Here is a 15,456-nt window from a genome sequence, read left to right on the forward strand (position 1 = left end):
TTTAACTATCGCCATAAAATAACTAGAACCGTATCTTACATGATAACCTCAACCACCTTTAACGTTCGCCACAAAATAACTTTAATCATGTGCAACATTTGCCACATAATAACTTTAACCACCTTAAACCATCGCAACAAAAAAACTTTAACAATATTCAACATTTGCCACATAATAACTTCAACCATCTTTAACGTTCGCCACAAAAGAACTATAACCACATTCAGCATTTGCTACATATTAACTTCAACCATATTTAACTATCGCCATAAAATAACTAGAACCGTATCTTACATGATAACCTCAACCACCTTTAACGTTCGCCACAAAATAACTTTAATCATGTGCAACATTTGCCACATAATAACTTTAACCACCTTAAACCATCGCAACAAAAAAACTTTAACAATATTCAACATTTGCCACATAATAACTTCAACCATCTTTAACGTTCGCCACAAAAGAACTATAACCACATTCAGCATTTGCTACATATTAACTTCAACCATATTTAACTATCGCCATAAAATAACTAGAACCGTATCTTACATGATAACCTCAACCACCTTTAACGTTCGCCACAAAATAACTTTAATCATGTGCAACATTTGCCACATAATAACTTTAACCACCTTAAACCATCGCAACAAAAAAACTTTAACAATATTCAACATTTGCCACATAATAACTTCAACCATCTTTAACGTTCGCCACAAAAGAACTATAACCACATTCAGCATTTGCTACATATTAACTTCAACCATATTTAACTATCGCCATAAAATAACTAGAACCGTATCTTACATGATAACCTCAACCACCTTTAACGTTCGCCACAAAATAACTTTAATCATGTGCAACATTTGCCACATAATAACTTTAACCACCTTAAACCATCGCAACAAAAAAACTTTAACAATATTCAACATTTGCCACATAATAACTTCAACCATCTTTAACGTTCGCCACAAAAGAACTATAACCACATTCAGCATTTGCTACATATTAACTTCAACCATATTTAACTATCGCCATAAAATAACTAGAACCGTATCTTACATGATAACCTCAACCACCTTTAACGTTCGCCACAAAATAACTTTAATCATGTGCAACATTTGCCACATAATAACTTTAACCACCTTAAACCATCGCAACAAAAAAACTTTAACAATATTCAACATTTGCCACATAATAACTTCAACCATCTTTAACGTTCGCCACAAAAGAACTATAACCACATTCAGCATTTGCTACATATTAACTTCAACCATATTTAACTATCGCCATAAAATAACTAGAACCGTATCTTACATGATAACCTCAACCACCTTTAACGTTCGCCACAAAATAACTTTAATCATGTGCAACATTTGCCACATAATAACTTTAACCACCTTAAACCATCGCAACAAAAAAACTTTAACAATATTCAACATTTGCCACATAATAACTTCAACCATCTTTAACGTTCGCCACAAAAGAACTATAACCACATTCAGCATTTGCTACATATTAACTTCAACCATATTTAACTATCGCCATAAAATAACTAGAACCGTATCTTACATGATAACCTCAACCACCTTTAACGTTCGCCACAAAATAACTTTAATCATGTGCAACATTTGCCACATAATAACTTTAACCACCTTAAACCATCGCAACAAAAAAACTTTAACAATATTCAACATTTGCCACATAATAACTTCAACCATCTTTAACGTTCGCCACAAAAGAACTATAACCACATTCAGCATTTGCTACATATTAACTTCAACCATATTTAACTATCGCCATAAAATAACTAGAACCGTATCTTACATGATAACCTCAACCACCTTTAACGTTCGCCACAAAATAACTTTAATCATGTGCAACATTTGCCACATAATAACTTTAACCACCTTAAACCATCGCAACAAAAAAACTTTAACAATATTCAACATTTGCCACATAATAACTTCAACCATCTTTAACGTTCGCCACAAAAGAACTATAACCACATTCAGCATTTGCTACATATTAACTTCAACCATATTTAACTATCGCCATAAAATAACTAGAACCGTATCTTACATGATAACCTCAACCACCTTTAACGTTCGCCACAAAATAACTTTAATCATGTGCAACATTTGCCACATAATAACTTTAACCACCTTAAACCATCGCAACAAAAAAACTTTAACAATATTCAACATTTGCCACATAATAACTTCAACCATCTTTAACGTTCGCCACAAAAGAACTATAACCACATTCAGCATTTGCTACATATTAACTTAACCATATTTAACTATCGCCATAAAATAACTAGAACCGTATCTTACATGATAACCTCAACCACCTTTAACGTTCGCCACAAAATAACTTTAATCATGTGCAACATTTGCCACATGATAACTTTAACCACCTTAAACCATCGCAACAAAAAAACTTTAACAATATTCAACATTTGCCACATAATAACTTCAACCATCTTTAACTTTCGCCACAAAATAACCATAACCATATTCAACATTTGCCACATAATTACTTCAATCATCTTTAAAATTCGTCATAAATTAACTTTTACCATATTCAAACTCTGCCACATAATAACTTCAACCATCTTCAACCATCGGCGCAAAATAACTGTAACCATATTCTTCATTTGCCACATAATAACTTTATCCAACTTTTACGTTTGCCACAAAAAACCTATAACCATATTCAACATCTGCGACATAATCACTTTCATCTTTAACGTTCGTCACAAAATAATTTTTACCATAGTTAACCTTCGCCACAAAATAGCTATGACCATATTCAACATCTTTCACACGATAACTTCAACCATATTTAACCTTCGCCACTAAATAATTATTACCATATTCAACATCTGCCATATAATATTTTCAACCGTCAATAACCAGCGCCACAAAATAACTTTTACCAAATTCAACATCTGCCACATAATAACTTCAACCATTGCCAAAAAATAACTTCAACCATATTCAACATTTGCCACAAAAAAAATCAACCATTTTTAATTTTCGCCCCAAAATAACTTAAACCATATTCAACATCCTCCACATAACAAGTTTAACCATCTTTTACCATCGCCATAAAATTACTTTAACCATATTCTTTATTTGCCACGTAATAATTTCATCCATCTTTTGCGTTAGCCACAAAAAAACTAAAACCATATTTAACATTTGCCACATAATCACTTCAACCGTCTGTAACGTTCGTCACTTAATATTGATTACCATAGTGAACATCTGCCATAAAATAACTTCAACGATCCTTTATCCAGCGCCACAAAATAACTTTAGCCATATTCAACATCTGCCACATAATAACTTCAACCATCTTTAACGTTCGCCACAAAATAATTATAACCATATTCAACATCTGCCACATAATAACTTCAACCATCTTTAACATTCATCACACAATAACTTAAATCATCCCTTACATTCGTCACATAATAACATTAACCATCTCTCGCATTCGTCATAACTTTAAACATTTTTAACATTTTTTTTTTTTTTACATTAAGGCAATCCATCCTTAAAAGGATAGAAAATAACTTCAATCATATACGTGTATAACATCCACCACGTAATAACTGCAACCATCTTCAACATCCGCCACACAATAACTTCTATGTCCCATACTAAATTACATGTTGGCTTTTGTTGCGTTTCTAGTGGGTAGTGTACATGAGGACGGACGGCAGTCCGGACCCTCGGCAGGCCCCGGAACTGAGTGCCGCCCTGTTTCGGTGGCGGGAGGAAGTACCGGAAGACAATGACTTCCTGCTGACGCAAGACAGAGACGTGGCCATACAACCTGTAAGTGTCCACCGATGTACTTTGAATCTCAACATATACTAATTATTTTATTTAATATATATTTCTATATATACTTATTACTATTTTTTTTAATTTTGACCACCCTCACCCAAATATTTCTTTTCTTTTTTGTACCATATTTTTCGGTGATTTTAACTCTGTAGCTCAGTCGCAAATAACTATCGATGTGCCAATAAGCGACTTGATAACAACTTCATACCATGGTTGTTTATCGTATTCGCGATCACATTGGAACATCCGTGAACACCTAATATTAAATGTCAAAATATTTACGTTTCGCTACGTATAATCCTGCTGCGCAATCACATATTTGAATTTCACCCGTGAAAATATGGAAAATATTCCGAAACTGCTATTTTTATTTATTTATCATGCTATTCGTTGGATTTAGCCGGCGGTTCGCAAGCCAAATGTCAAGAAAAGTAGTCGCCATAGTAATTGTAATTTAATTTTCACTTTTTTGTATTAGATACTCCTTACTATTTTGCAAATGCAATATGTTGTATTTTTTTTTATTAAACGCCGATTTTTCGCCAGTGAACTTTATTCATTTACGAGGAAAACAAAAAACAAACCGACACAAGCGTTGATTTAGAGATTACAAACGCGTTGACTTATGACTGCGATAACTTAAACATGTTCATTGTTCAACATTATTTTTGGTACGTGTACTTGTACACACACAAATCTGGATTTTCTCCCAAGGGGGAGTAGGTATATATTTTTATTTATATCCCTACAGAGATGAGGTAGAATTTTTTCAAATTCAGGATTATGGATATTCGAGCGTTTACAGGGCTTATGACCTGTCATTGGCTGGGTTAAGTGGCCACTTTAAGTAGGTACTAAATAAAATAAAGTAATCTGCTAATTAAAATACTTAACTTCAATATCAATACATAGATGGCGCTCCAACTCGCTTGTGGATGGTTTCTCGATTCGTAACATATATACAAAATTCAAAAATGTTACCTGTGTGGATATTCGCTAATAAGCGGAATGGGGAATGTTGTAGTACCTACTTAAAGTGGCCACTTAACCCAGCCAATGACAGGTCATAAGCCCTGTAAACGCTCAAATATCCATAATCCTGAATTTGAAAAAATTCTACCTCATCTCTGTAGGGATATAAATAAAAATGTTCATTGTTGTTCGTTGTGATCGCTCAAATGCTTAGCACGTTGTTAAGCACTCCGACAGTTATTTGTGATTGAGCTTCTGGAGTGGCTGTGATGTCACACCAGTCGACATAGACTTGATACGAGTATATCTCTTTTTAATGACGAACTTGCATTTTTTCTTATCTTCAAGCTGATTTTCACACCTGATTTGGACAGTAAAATTTGTATAACTATGCTGGATATTAATATATAAAATATTTATCCTTGCTTCGCGAAGAATGAATGCACGCTCACCATTCGTGAAAGATTCAAGCGTCTTAACCACTGAACCACGAAGATCGTTGATGTGGTGGCAGAAATGACATTTTCCACAGGTTTTCTTCGTCTCTCGCCGATGTTTTAATAAAAAATGGTCGTTTTTTTTCAAATTCATGTCGCATTTTCGTGGGAACATCCCTCGGTAGGCAGAAGAAGTCCGTTTGACGGTGTTTATTAATGATGCGTCTGTTTTTAGTTGCTGGCTGTTTTGAACGACGTCATGAAATACCCGCAGGGGTATACGGATACACAATTGGAGATCTTATTCGAGGTACGAATACACATACTATTATACTTACACGTATTTATGTATTATTAAAATGTAATCTGACTCGTTATTTTTTAGAAAAGGAATGAATTTATTTAAAAATATATTAATAAATTTAACTGGATACGTATTTTTATTTATTTTTTCATATATAAATTGTACATTTGTGGATTCATTGCCAAATTCCAACTTCTTCCAACCAACTGGTAGGTAATATAAAGGTGTTATTAAGATTATTTAAGCTTTCACATTGATCCAAAAAACGTATTATTTATAAAATCTTATTATTTATTATTATTTTATTTTATTTGGGGAATCAACAGTTCTACATACATATTTATAGTAAACAAACAGATATAGTGTATAAACTCAGAACTAATAACAGATTTCCACATAGTATACAAAGTTAGTAAAGAAAATATATTACATATCAAATAAATACATACAATTTATACATAAGACTGCTTTCTTCTTCAATCAGACATTAACTCTTTTAACCTATGCGATGGTGTAAAGTCAATAAATTAGAACTAAATATTAAAAAATGCAAAATAATGTCATTTCATAGAACAAAACAACCAATTTCCTTCGAGTACCTATTAGAAAACTCCAAAATCGATGTAGTCAAGTCCATCAGAGATTTAGGAGTTTTTTTGGACTATAAACTGACATACAACGAGCATATAGATAATACAGTAAATAAATCACTGAAATTACTTGGCTTCATTAACAGAATATCCTCTGATTTTACTCATGTCCGTACAATCAAAACTCTTTATTGCTCGACTGTTCGCCCTCTTCTAGAATATACTTCCTAGATTAGTGGTCTGGTCTCCATTCTATGTGAATCGCATAAATCACATTGAATCAGACCAACATCGCTTGCTTCGAAAAATAGCGTGGATGCTCGGACTAGAGAGAGGTAATTATTCTTATGCTGATATAGAGTCAATGTTAAATATTTCTAGTCTACAAAAACGTAGAACTAATATTGACTCCATATATATGTTCGGCATACTAAATGGTATAATCGATGTTCCATCATTACTGGGACAAGTAAAATTCAATATTCCGACTCGTAGATTGAGAAACAACGAAGTACTGTTCATCGATCAGCATAGAACAAACTATGGCCTTAATTCTCCAATGACCCGACCCGTCTTTGTCGTATTGTTAACTCAAGACAAGATCTGGACTTTTTTGGTTTAAGTTTACAACGATTTAAACGAGCACTAAATAAATAGTCCAGATCTTGTCTCGATGTCCCTTATGTTTGTCAATGCTTCTTTCTTTTTTTTAATGTTTTAAACTATTCTTTTATTGCAATATTTAAACCTTATAAATTGTATACATGGACAATGTCCGTTAATAAATAAATACATATAAAAATGTTATTTTCGTGTACTCAATAATCAAATATTTTAAGAACGTTACTGTAAATTGGGCGGGATTAGGACAAGAATGCTTAAAGAGAGGATAAGGAGGGGAGGGGAGATGTACATATTTATTATTAAAATGTCCACTAAGTTACATAATACATTTTTAGTGTAAATTTTAAATCTGACAGAGTGATGTTTGTTAAAAAAAGAAGAAAAAAAACAGCCCGAGTGCAACTCAAAATTTTTATTTTTACATGCATCTACATACACCATAAATGTCATAATGTATTCTAGATTTAAAGAACAATATTAAGAAATTTTATACAAATTAATTTATAACCTTTTGAATACTTTTATTATATTGAACTTAAAATTTGTAAACAATATTTTTGGTGTGTGCATGAGTTTCTTATACTAATATACAAAGAAATTGGCAATATACGTGTACATATTGTTTGTTTACCTAATAAAGTAAATAAATAAATATTCAATTTTTCCCCTTTTAAATCTCTTATTTTTTATGTGTAGTGACTACACATCTCAGTAACTCGAAGGTGTTTTTAGGACAATACAAGGGAAAGTATATTCGAACCTATCAAGCCCAAAAGAAACCCTCGATTCAAGACAAATATTTGCAGGTCCGAGAGGAGTTGAACGTCGAGTGGATCCGCACGTTGGAAGCGTGCACTAGAGCCTGGGCTACTCTTCCCGGGCCGCGCGCGCCGCCGCGTGCCGAGCGCCACGCGCACTCGGCGTGCGCGCATTCTCTGGCCTCCTGGATCTACCCCCCCGGGCCGCCCAAGATGGTTCGAGAGCACGAAGCACCGACGTAAGCCATCCGGTCGACCTAATTAAATTTAAGTTAATATTAGGACTTTCATGTACTATATTTAGATCAATTAATAAGCTCATTTGCAAGCGTCATCTCGCGGTGGCACTAGAGTGGGCCGTTGGCCGCGAGCGTCATCTCATGGTGACGCTAAAATGTTGTTGTTGCTTCATCTCTTGATAATACTAGAGCGTGCTGTTAACTCTGAGCGTCATCTCATAGTAACTCTAAAATGTGCCGTTAACCGTGAGCGTCATCTCTAGATAACACTAAAATGATCTGTTGACTGCAAGCGTCATCTCGGTTTGTCAACTTTACCATCATCATCATTTATTTATTTGTTTATTTATTAACGGACATTGTCCATGTATACAATTTATAGGGTTTAATAATACAATAAAAGAATAGTTTAAAACATAAAAAAAAGAAAATAAGCATTGACAAACATAAGGGACATCGAGACAAGATCTGGACTATTTATTTAGTGCTTGTTTAAATCGTTGTAAACTCAAACCAAAAAAGTCCAGATCTTGTCTTGAGTTAACAATACGACAAAGACGGGTCGGGTCATTGGAGAATTAAGGCCATAGTTTGTTCTATGCTGATCAATGAACAGTACTTCATTGTTTCTCAATCTACGAATCGGAATATTGAATTTTACTTGTCCCAGTAATGATGGAACATCGATTATACCATTTAGTATGCCGAACATATATATGGAGTCAATATTAGTTCTACGTTTTCGTAGACTAGAAATATTTAACATTGACTCTATTTCACCATAAGAATAATTATCTCTCTCTAGTCCGAGCATCCACGCTATTTTTCGAAGCTAGCGATGTTGGACTGATTCAATGTGATTTATGCGATTGACAATGGAGAATGGAGACCAGACCACGGAGGCATATTCTAGAAGAGGGCGAACAGTTGAGCAATAAAGAGTTTTGATTGTACGGACATTAGTAAAATCAGAGGATATTCTGTTAATGAAGCCAAGTAATTTCAGTGATTTATTTACTGTATTATCTATATGCTCGTTGTATGTCAGTTTATAGTCCAAAACAACTCCTAAATCTCTGATGGACTTAACTACATCGATTTTGGAGTTTTCTAGTAGGTACTCAAAGAAAATCGGTTGTTTTGTTCTATGGAATGACATTATTTTGCATTTTTTAATATTTGGTTCTAATTTATTGACTACAACATTGGTTAAAAGAGCATCATATAAATTATCATGCCCTTTAAGCACCTAAAGGTGCATAGGGAACTGCATTGGTTCACCAATCGCAGGGTATCTTGATATTTTTTTTTACATGAAGGTAAGATGATCAGTCTTACGCTTCAGGGACTATAAAATATTCTAGTGTAAAAACACCCTTTCAAATAAACATTTCATATCAACCATGTCGGGAATCGAACCCGAGACCTCTTACATGGTAGGCAAACGCACTGCCCATTACACCACGAGGCCGACTCCTTCAGATAAACTCAATCAGTATCCGAGATGGCCGTAAAAATCTGTTATAATGAGTTACAAGAATTCAAAACATAACAATTAAAATTTTATTTTATGTTGAGATGGTAATTTTTTTAATCCATAATTGCAAACAGGGTTCAGAGATTTGACTTTTTATATTCCAGGGAGCCCGAAGAGATAGAGTTCTCAGACCTCGGTGTGACGCTGACTCTCCCCGGGAGAAACTGCTGGCGAGGTGTCGTCCTTCGCGTGCTGTGGCTGATGGGCGATCTGCTGAGTCCGCGCAACCGGCTGTACAAGGACCCCGACAAAATACCCAACACTCGTGGAAACAGTAAATATCATTTGTTTGCCTATATATCGCTAGACAAAAGGTATCAACGAACTCATTGAGAAGGGAATTTGGGAGATTTCTTTGATCTCACCGACGCCCTTCAAGTCACCTCAAGATAAATTTCAAAATCTATAAAATTAATACTCTAGAATTGATTGATTGCGTCTGCCCCTTATACTCGCGCACAGGAATTTAAGCCTTTTTATCGAGGTATCAACGCTAAATCAGGGTCATTTTCGTATGTTAATCAATATTCGAACGGTATAATAATGATAAAATTTATATTTGAAGCAGTAACTTTGTGGTTATTCATCTTCTTCTTCTCTGTCGTTCCTCAGTTCTAGTGGTCGTGATCATTAGTACTCTCACCAGCAATTTCATTGACAAAGCGTCTCTGCTCTTCATGGCTCTGCGCCCTCTCCACAGCTCCATATAGGGTCGTTATTTGTGACGTTATTTTCACCTGGTCGATCCATCGAGCTGCCGCTCTGCCTCTGTTTCTTCGTCCTGGCACACTGCCCGTGATTATTATCTTCTCCAGATTTTCTGGGTCACGTCTAGCTATGTGTCCGAAGAACTGCAGCATACGTTGGCAGCATATGGCCGATTGGCGAACTTTTACGTTGCGTTCCTCCAGTATAGAGACATTTGTTCTTCTAGCTGTCCAAGGTATTGTCATCATTCGACGCCAACTCTACATCTCGAAGGCATCTATTCTCTCCTGCTCACATGTTTCAACTGTCTACGTTTCTGCGCCATATAAGAATATTGGGGAACACAAGCGTACGCACTATGAACATTTTAGTTTTCTTCAAGATGCCTAGATTTGCCAAAATTTGGTCAGTCTAGTCATAGCATTTTTTGCGATTAGGATGCGTCTTTTAATTTCTAAAGTGCATGCACCGGCCGCAGAGATGGACGAGCCTAAACAAACAAAATCTTGCACTTTTTCATCTTAATAAAACAAATAAAAACAGCTTTGTTATAAACAACTTTTTTTTTCTACCAACCGGTTTCAAAGCTTTATATCAAAGTATACTTTTCGAATCAATTCTATCGTATCATACAATGGAACGTGAATAAATCGACATTTGTAATCTGGCTTTTTTGTATGAAGATTTGTATAGGATTTTTTCACCCTCAGAATGGCGACAGTTTATACGATATATTGACCCAAAGTTTATTTAAAAGAAAAACGAGATATTGAGACTTAGAAGGAGATTTCAGCATTACGATAAACTAAAAAATAAGGTCGTACCATATTTACAAATACTTTAAATACATATTCGAACGATGACTGTTTTCAGTGATTTCACAATCTTTGAGAATTTTTTTCACTAACTAACAAGATAAAAATAAAAAAACAAAAGATATTGAGTCCTAGAAAAAAGTTCAAATTTTGACTAAGTATTTTTAAAATTTGGCTAGGACTACTACAAGTACTTTAAGTATCCCATCAAAATATCACATTTTAGCATTTTTCAGGCCACTCCCCCTTAAATAAATAATATTACATGTTATAATTTTTGTTTCAGATTTATACGAGTACTCCAGTATGCAATATAATCAAGTGGTTAATATAAGGGAGTCCCAAGCCAAAGCTAGGTCTGCATTTTTCGCTGAGGTTAAAGCCAGAATGGAGCAACTGAACAAACTCATAGCCGATGACAAGTAAGTCTATCTTTCGTAATATATATTTATTTAGACGGCTTGCGCCTTTGATAAAGTATAAAATAATATTGAAAAACAATTATAGATACACTAGGATAAGTAAGTACCTAGGTACTTACTTATCCTAGTGATAGAATCCCAAAACTAAAAATTGTTTATATTGAATTCAATTAGGTACTTGTTTATGGTTGAATTCCAAAACAAAAAATAAATATTTTTTCAAATATGGCATTCTTTTTGCAAACGTCAAACTCCGGTCGTCTCACCAACAAAGGGGGGTACTTATGTCGGAAAACGATTTTCAAAAATGTATTTAATTTAATATTATTTTAGTGTTACCAAAAATCCAATAAAAAGAAATAAATGGGGAGAAATTATAAGGAATTTAAGGAAAGAATCTGATTGAGATCCACAAAAAACAAATGCTGTTTGTAAACATTCAAAAACAAACTTTTTTATACGCAAAAAAACAACATCTTTCATTTTTTTTGAAAATGCATTCTCCGAGAATGCAACCTCGGTAGATCGATGAATGAAATATTTATGCTCTTAACTTCTTTTTTAAATATTCGATTGAAGATTTTAATATCTACAAACACGCACAGCGCAAAGATCTATATTTCTCTGAAAACCGCATGTAAATCGGTTAAGCCGCTTAGGAGGAGTATGGTAACATCACACGTACAGAGGAATTATATATATAATAAAATAAAATCAGCAGAAAATAAAGATACAATAAAGGAAAATTAAGTAAGGAATTATAACATAGGTATGCAGCAAATTAACAATAAATAAAGACTTTAAATATAAAGAGTATTGAAGTAACAGAGGCGATGTTTCATAGCATAAACAGTCAAACAAGTATAACACTCGGGACATTTTTATAATTTAGAAAAGAAGTGATTAAAAAGTATTGATTTTAATTTGTATAAATATAAATTAAATAAATCTTAGTTTTCATGTTTGTTCGTTAACATGTGGAGCCGTGAAATAGGTGAGTATTTGGCATAGTTTGAACTATGCAAATCAACAGCAAAAGAAGTATTTTGTCTCGTCCCACGCTGTCTCACATAAAAATTCACGCAACTTAAAAGTTCGGGACTGTCAAGAACATTATTTGATAACTTGAAAAGCAGCACTAAATCTGACATTTCCCTTTTATCACTAATACATATTAATTTTAACTGCTTCATTAAACATTTATTTGTTTAAATTTAATGTTGTGCACACAGTGCTATGTTAATATAAATCTAGACAATATTACGAACGAAAAATAAACCTAACACAGCACCAATTACGTACACAACACAATATATGAAACAACTATCTAACAGTACAACAAGATGTAAGAAGAATTTGTGCTTTGTGTGAATTTACTAGTGATTGTGTTTTTATTGTTGTGAGTATGAAATGTAGTGCGTGGAGTGAGGTGTATGGAGTGATGTGCAAAGATGTGGTGTTTATGTAGTGTGTATTCTGGTAGTACCTAGTTTAGTATTAATTGTTTCTGTTTATTTTCAAAGAGGCTAAATGATACTAATATTACAGTAACTTTAAACTTTGAAGTAGGGCACACAATAAGCAAATTCCCCTATGTGCTCCAATAATAACAATAATAACATTAGTAATACTAAACATTAAAATCTATAAGACTCAGCTTCCGTTTGTAGCAGAGAGCTGAGTCGTTAAAGATGTCTAAATCGTACATCTTCTCAATTTTAGAAAAGTTACTAACTGCTCTTCCTAAGAGCGAATTTTGAGCTGCTCTGGTGTTGCATTTGTTGTAGCTCAGTAATACAGTATGTCGAGTGCGACGAATAGGAGTATTAAAGTTTATTTATAGTTTAGCTCTTCAATTGGGATGTTTAATTTTAAATGTATGAATCTTAAAAACTTGTGTTGGACCTTCTCCACACTGTTTATATGGGTTAAGAGGACCCATATTCTGATTGACTTCTCACTAGGGTCTTACTATATTATTAACCGCGAGCGTCATATTATGGTGACACAAAAAATTTAATATTAACCGCGAGCGTCATTTTATGGTGACACAAACAATATATTATTACCCGCGAGTGTCATATTTTGGTGACACAAAAAATATATTATTGACCGCGAGCGTCTTATTATGGTGACACAAAAAATATATTATTAACCGCAAGCGTCATATTATGGTGACACAAAAAATATAATATTAACCGCGAGCGTCATTTTATGGTGACACAAAAAATATATTATTAACCGCGAGTGTCATATTTTGGTGACACAAAAAATATATTATTGACCGCGAGCGTCATATTATAGTGACACAAAAAATATATTATTAACCGCGAGCGTCATTTTATGGTGACACAAAAAATATATTATTGACCGCGAGCGTCATCTAATGATAACACACATAGCTTCTTGAGGAATTTTCTTCTGCACGTTTATTTTATATTTTTAATGCGGATTTATGTTATGACGATGTTTTACCTATATTTATTTATTTATCTATGAATTTAATTATTTGCAGGTACGGTGTCCTCAAAGCAGAACGAATCGAACTTGTGGAGCTAAAAATAGCCGATCCAGAACCTGTTGTACTACCAAGAGATGGTCTATTTCAAGACGAAGGTTAAAATCTATTAATTTTTACAAATCCGTCATTTGTTTGTATACAGGCTGTTCTTTAAACCATGTCACCTCACGATGATCAGTATAGAAAAACAAAATTACACACTGTGTAAAATTCACCATTCTGCCCATATTTGAACATTTTTATTCCTTCAATTCTTTCATCTGTTGATGTTTGTGAAGTTAAAGAGCCGAAACCTTTATTTATGCGGGTGGGATTCATCTAACTGAATTATTTCACCTACATACTAGACAACGCCTGAATTTTTTTTTTCCAAATTTGGACAAACTCAAAATATTGTTGATAAGTCCACCCGGACCATGAAGAAATATAGAATTTGAAAAAAATAAAATTTTCAGGCGTTGCCTAGTATGTAGGTGAAATAATTCAATTAGATGAATCTCACCTCCTAAATAAAGATTTTAACTCTTTAACTTCACAAACGTCAACAGATACAAGAGTCGAAGGAATGTAGATGTTTAAATATAGGTAGAATGGTAAATATTACACAGTATATAAATAAGCCCTGTAGATGCCAGACTTTTTTATTACCTTCTCTGAAATGTTCTTCATCTGTGTTGTAATATGTTGATTTTGACAGCTTCCCAGGAAGTTGAATCCAGTTCCTTCTCTGAAATGTTCTTCATCTGTGTTGTAATATGTTGATTTTGACAGCTTCCCAGGAAGTTGAATCCAGTTCCTTGTCTAGAAATATTTGGACAAACTCAAAATATTGTTGACATTGTTGAAGATTGAAAATGTCTAAAATACTGAAAACCTGCCTTGCAGACGCGCGCAGTTCTCCCGGTAAATGGGTTTTGTTTGACGCCTCCTTTCCGGCTTTCAGAGGACGAGTTTGCCGAGACGATGGGCAAGCTGAGGGTTCAGGCGGACGGCGACCTGGTGAACCTGCGAAAGTATCGGCTCTGCGGAGGACTGCTCCACATAGAGCTGCTTCAGCAACCTCCCCGGCCCAAGACCATGAAGAGAGACATTATTCTCAAGACAAGTCAGTTCCCTTAGCCAACAATATTCAATACGATCATTTACAAAAATGGATTACCCTTTGTTTGTTAGATGTACATCTAAATCGAAAACAGCTTTGCGTGATTTGGAAATTAAGAGGATAAGCGGTTGCTGGGAATTTTGATAAATCGGGATTTGATTTTTTTTTCCAACTAAAACGTCAGGTTTTGCTGTCCCATTTTTTGCGCCTGAAAGCCTGGTGTTTATTTTGTAGAACTCCATATTTAAACTTATAATATTAGAAATCGAACACTGATTTGAGTCTACTGAACACTTTATTTTATTTTTACAAATATAAACATATAAAAATAAAAACTTCGCGACTTTCGCCTTGTTAGGGCATTTTCAAACGAATGTGAAGATTATATGGATCGAATGTCCTTATATAGTTATATAATTCAAGGTACTTAAGTAGAAAATAAAAATAATCTTATGAACTATAGCATGTACATTAATCATAATTGAGGGAAAAACCAATGGTTAAGGGCGAGGCAAGGGAGAAGCAAGGAGAAGGGAGGGGGGAGTCTGATACTCCGTCAACTACATGGCC

The 15,456-nt window shown here is 34.1% G+C and overlaps 1 protein-coding gene across 1 annotated transcript in view; it reads left to right on the forward strand.

Moving 5' to 3' along the window:
* Positions 1-3,701: 3,701 nt before the first annotated feature.
* LOC148273512 (dynein axonemal intermediate chain 7-like) overlaps positions 3,702-15,456 on the forward strand; it is a gene marked incomplete at its 5' end in the record, with an annotated part of 53,890 nt that continues 42,135 nt past the window's right edge. Inside the window, 7 exons of the mRNA XM_088238603.1 lie at positions 3,702-3,845; positions 5,502-5,576; positions 7,591-7,781; positions 9,423-9,592; positions 11,128-11,263; positions 13,779-13,879; positions 14,728-14,889. Of these exons, the coding sequence (XP_088094729.1) occupies positions 3,702-3,845; positions 5,502-5,576; positions 7,591-7,781; positions 9,423-9,592; positions 11,128-11,263; positions 13,779-13,879; positions 14,728-14,889 (979 nt within the window). The remainder of the gene's footprint in view (positions 3,846-5,501; positions 5,577-7,590; positions 7,782-9,422; positions 9,593-11,127; positions 11,264-13,778; positions 13,880-14,727; positions 14,890-15,456) is intronic.

Source organism: Micrasema longulum, unplaced genomic scaffold (assembly GCF_059751315.1).
Source record: "Micrasema longulum isolate JH-2025_06_02 unplaced genomic scaffold, ASM5975131v1 h1tg001928l, whole genome shotgun sequence".
NCBI lineage: Eukaryota > Metazoa > Arthropoda > Insecta > Trichoptera > Brachycentridae > Micrasema > Micrasema longulum.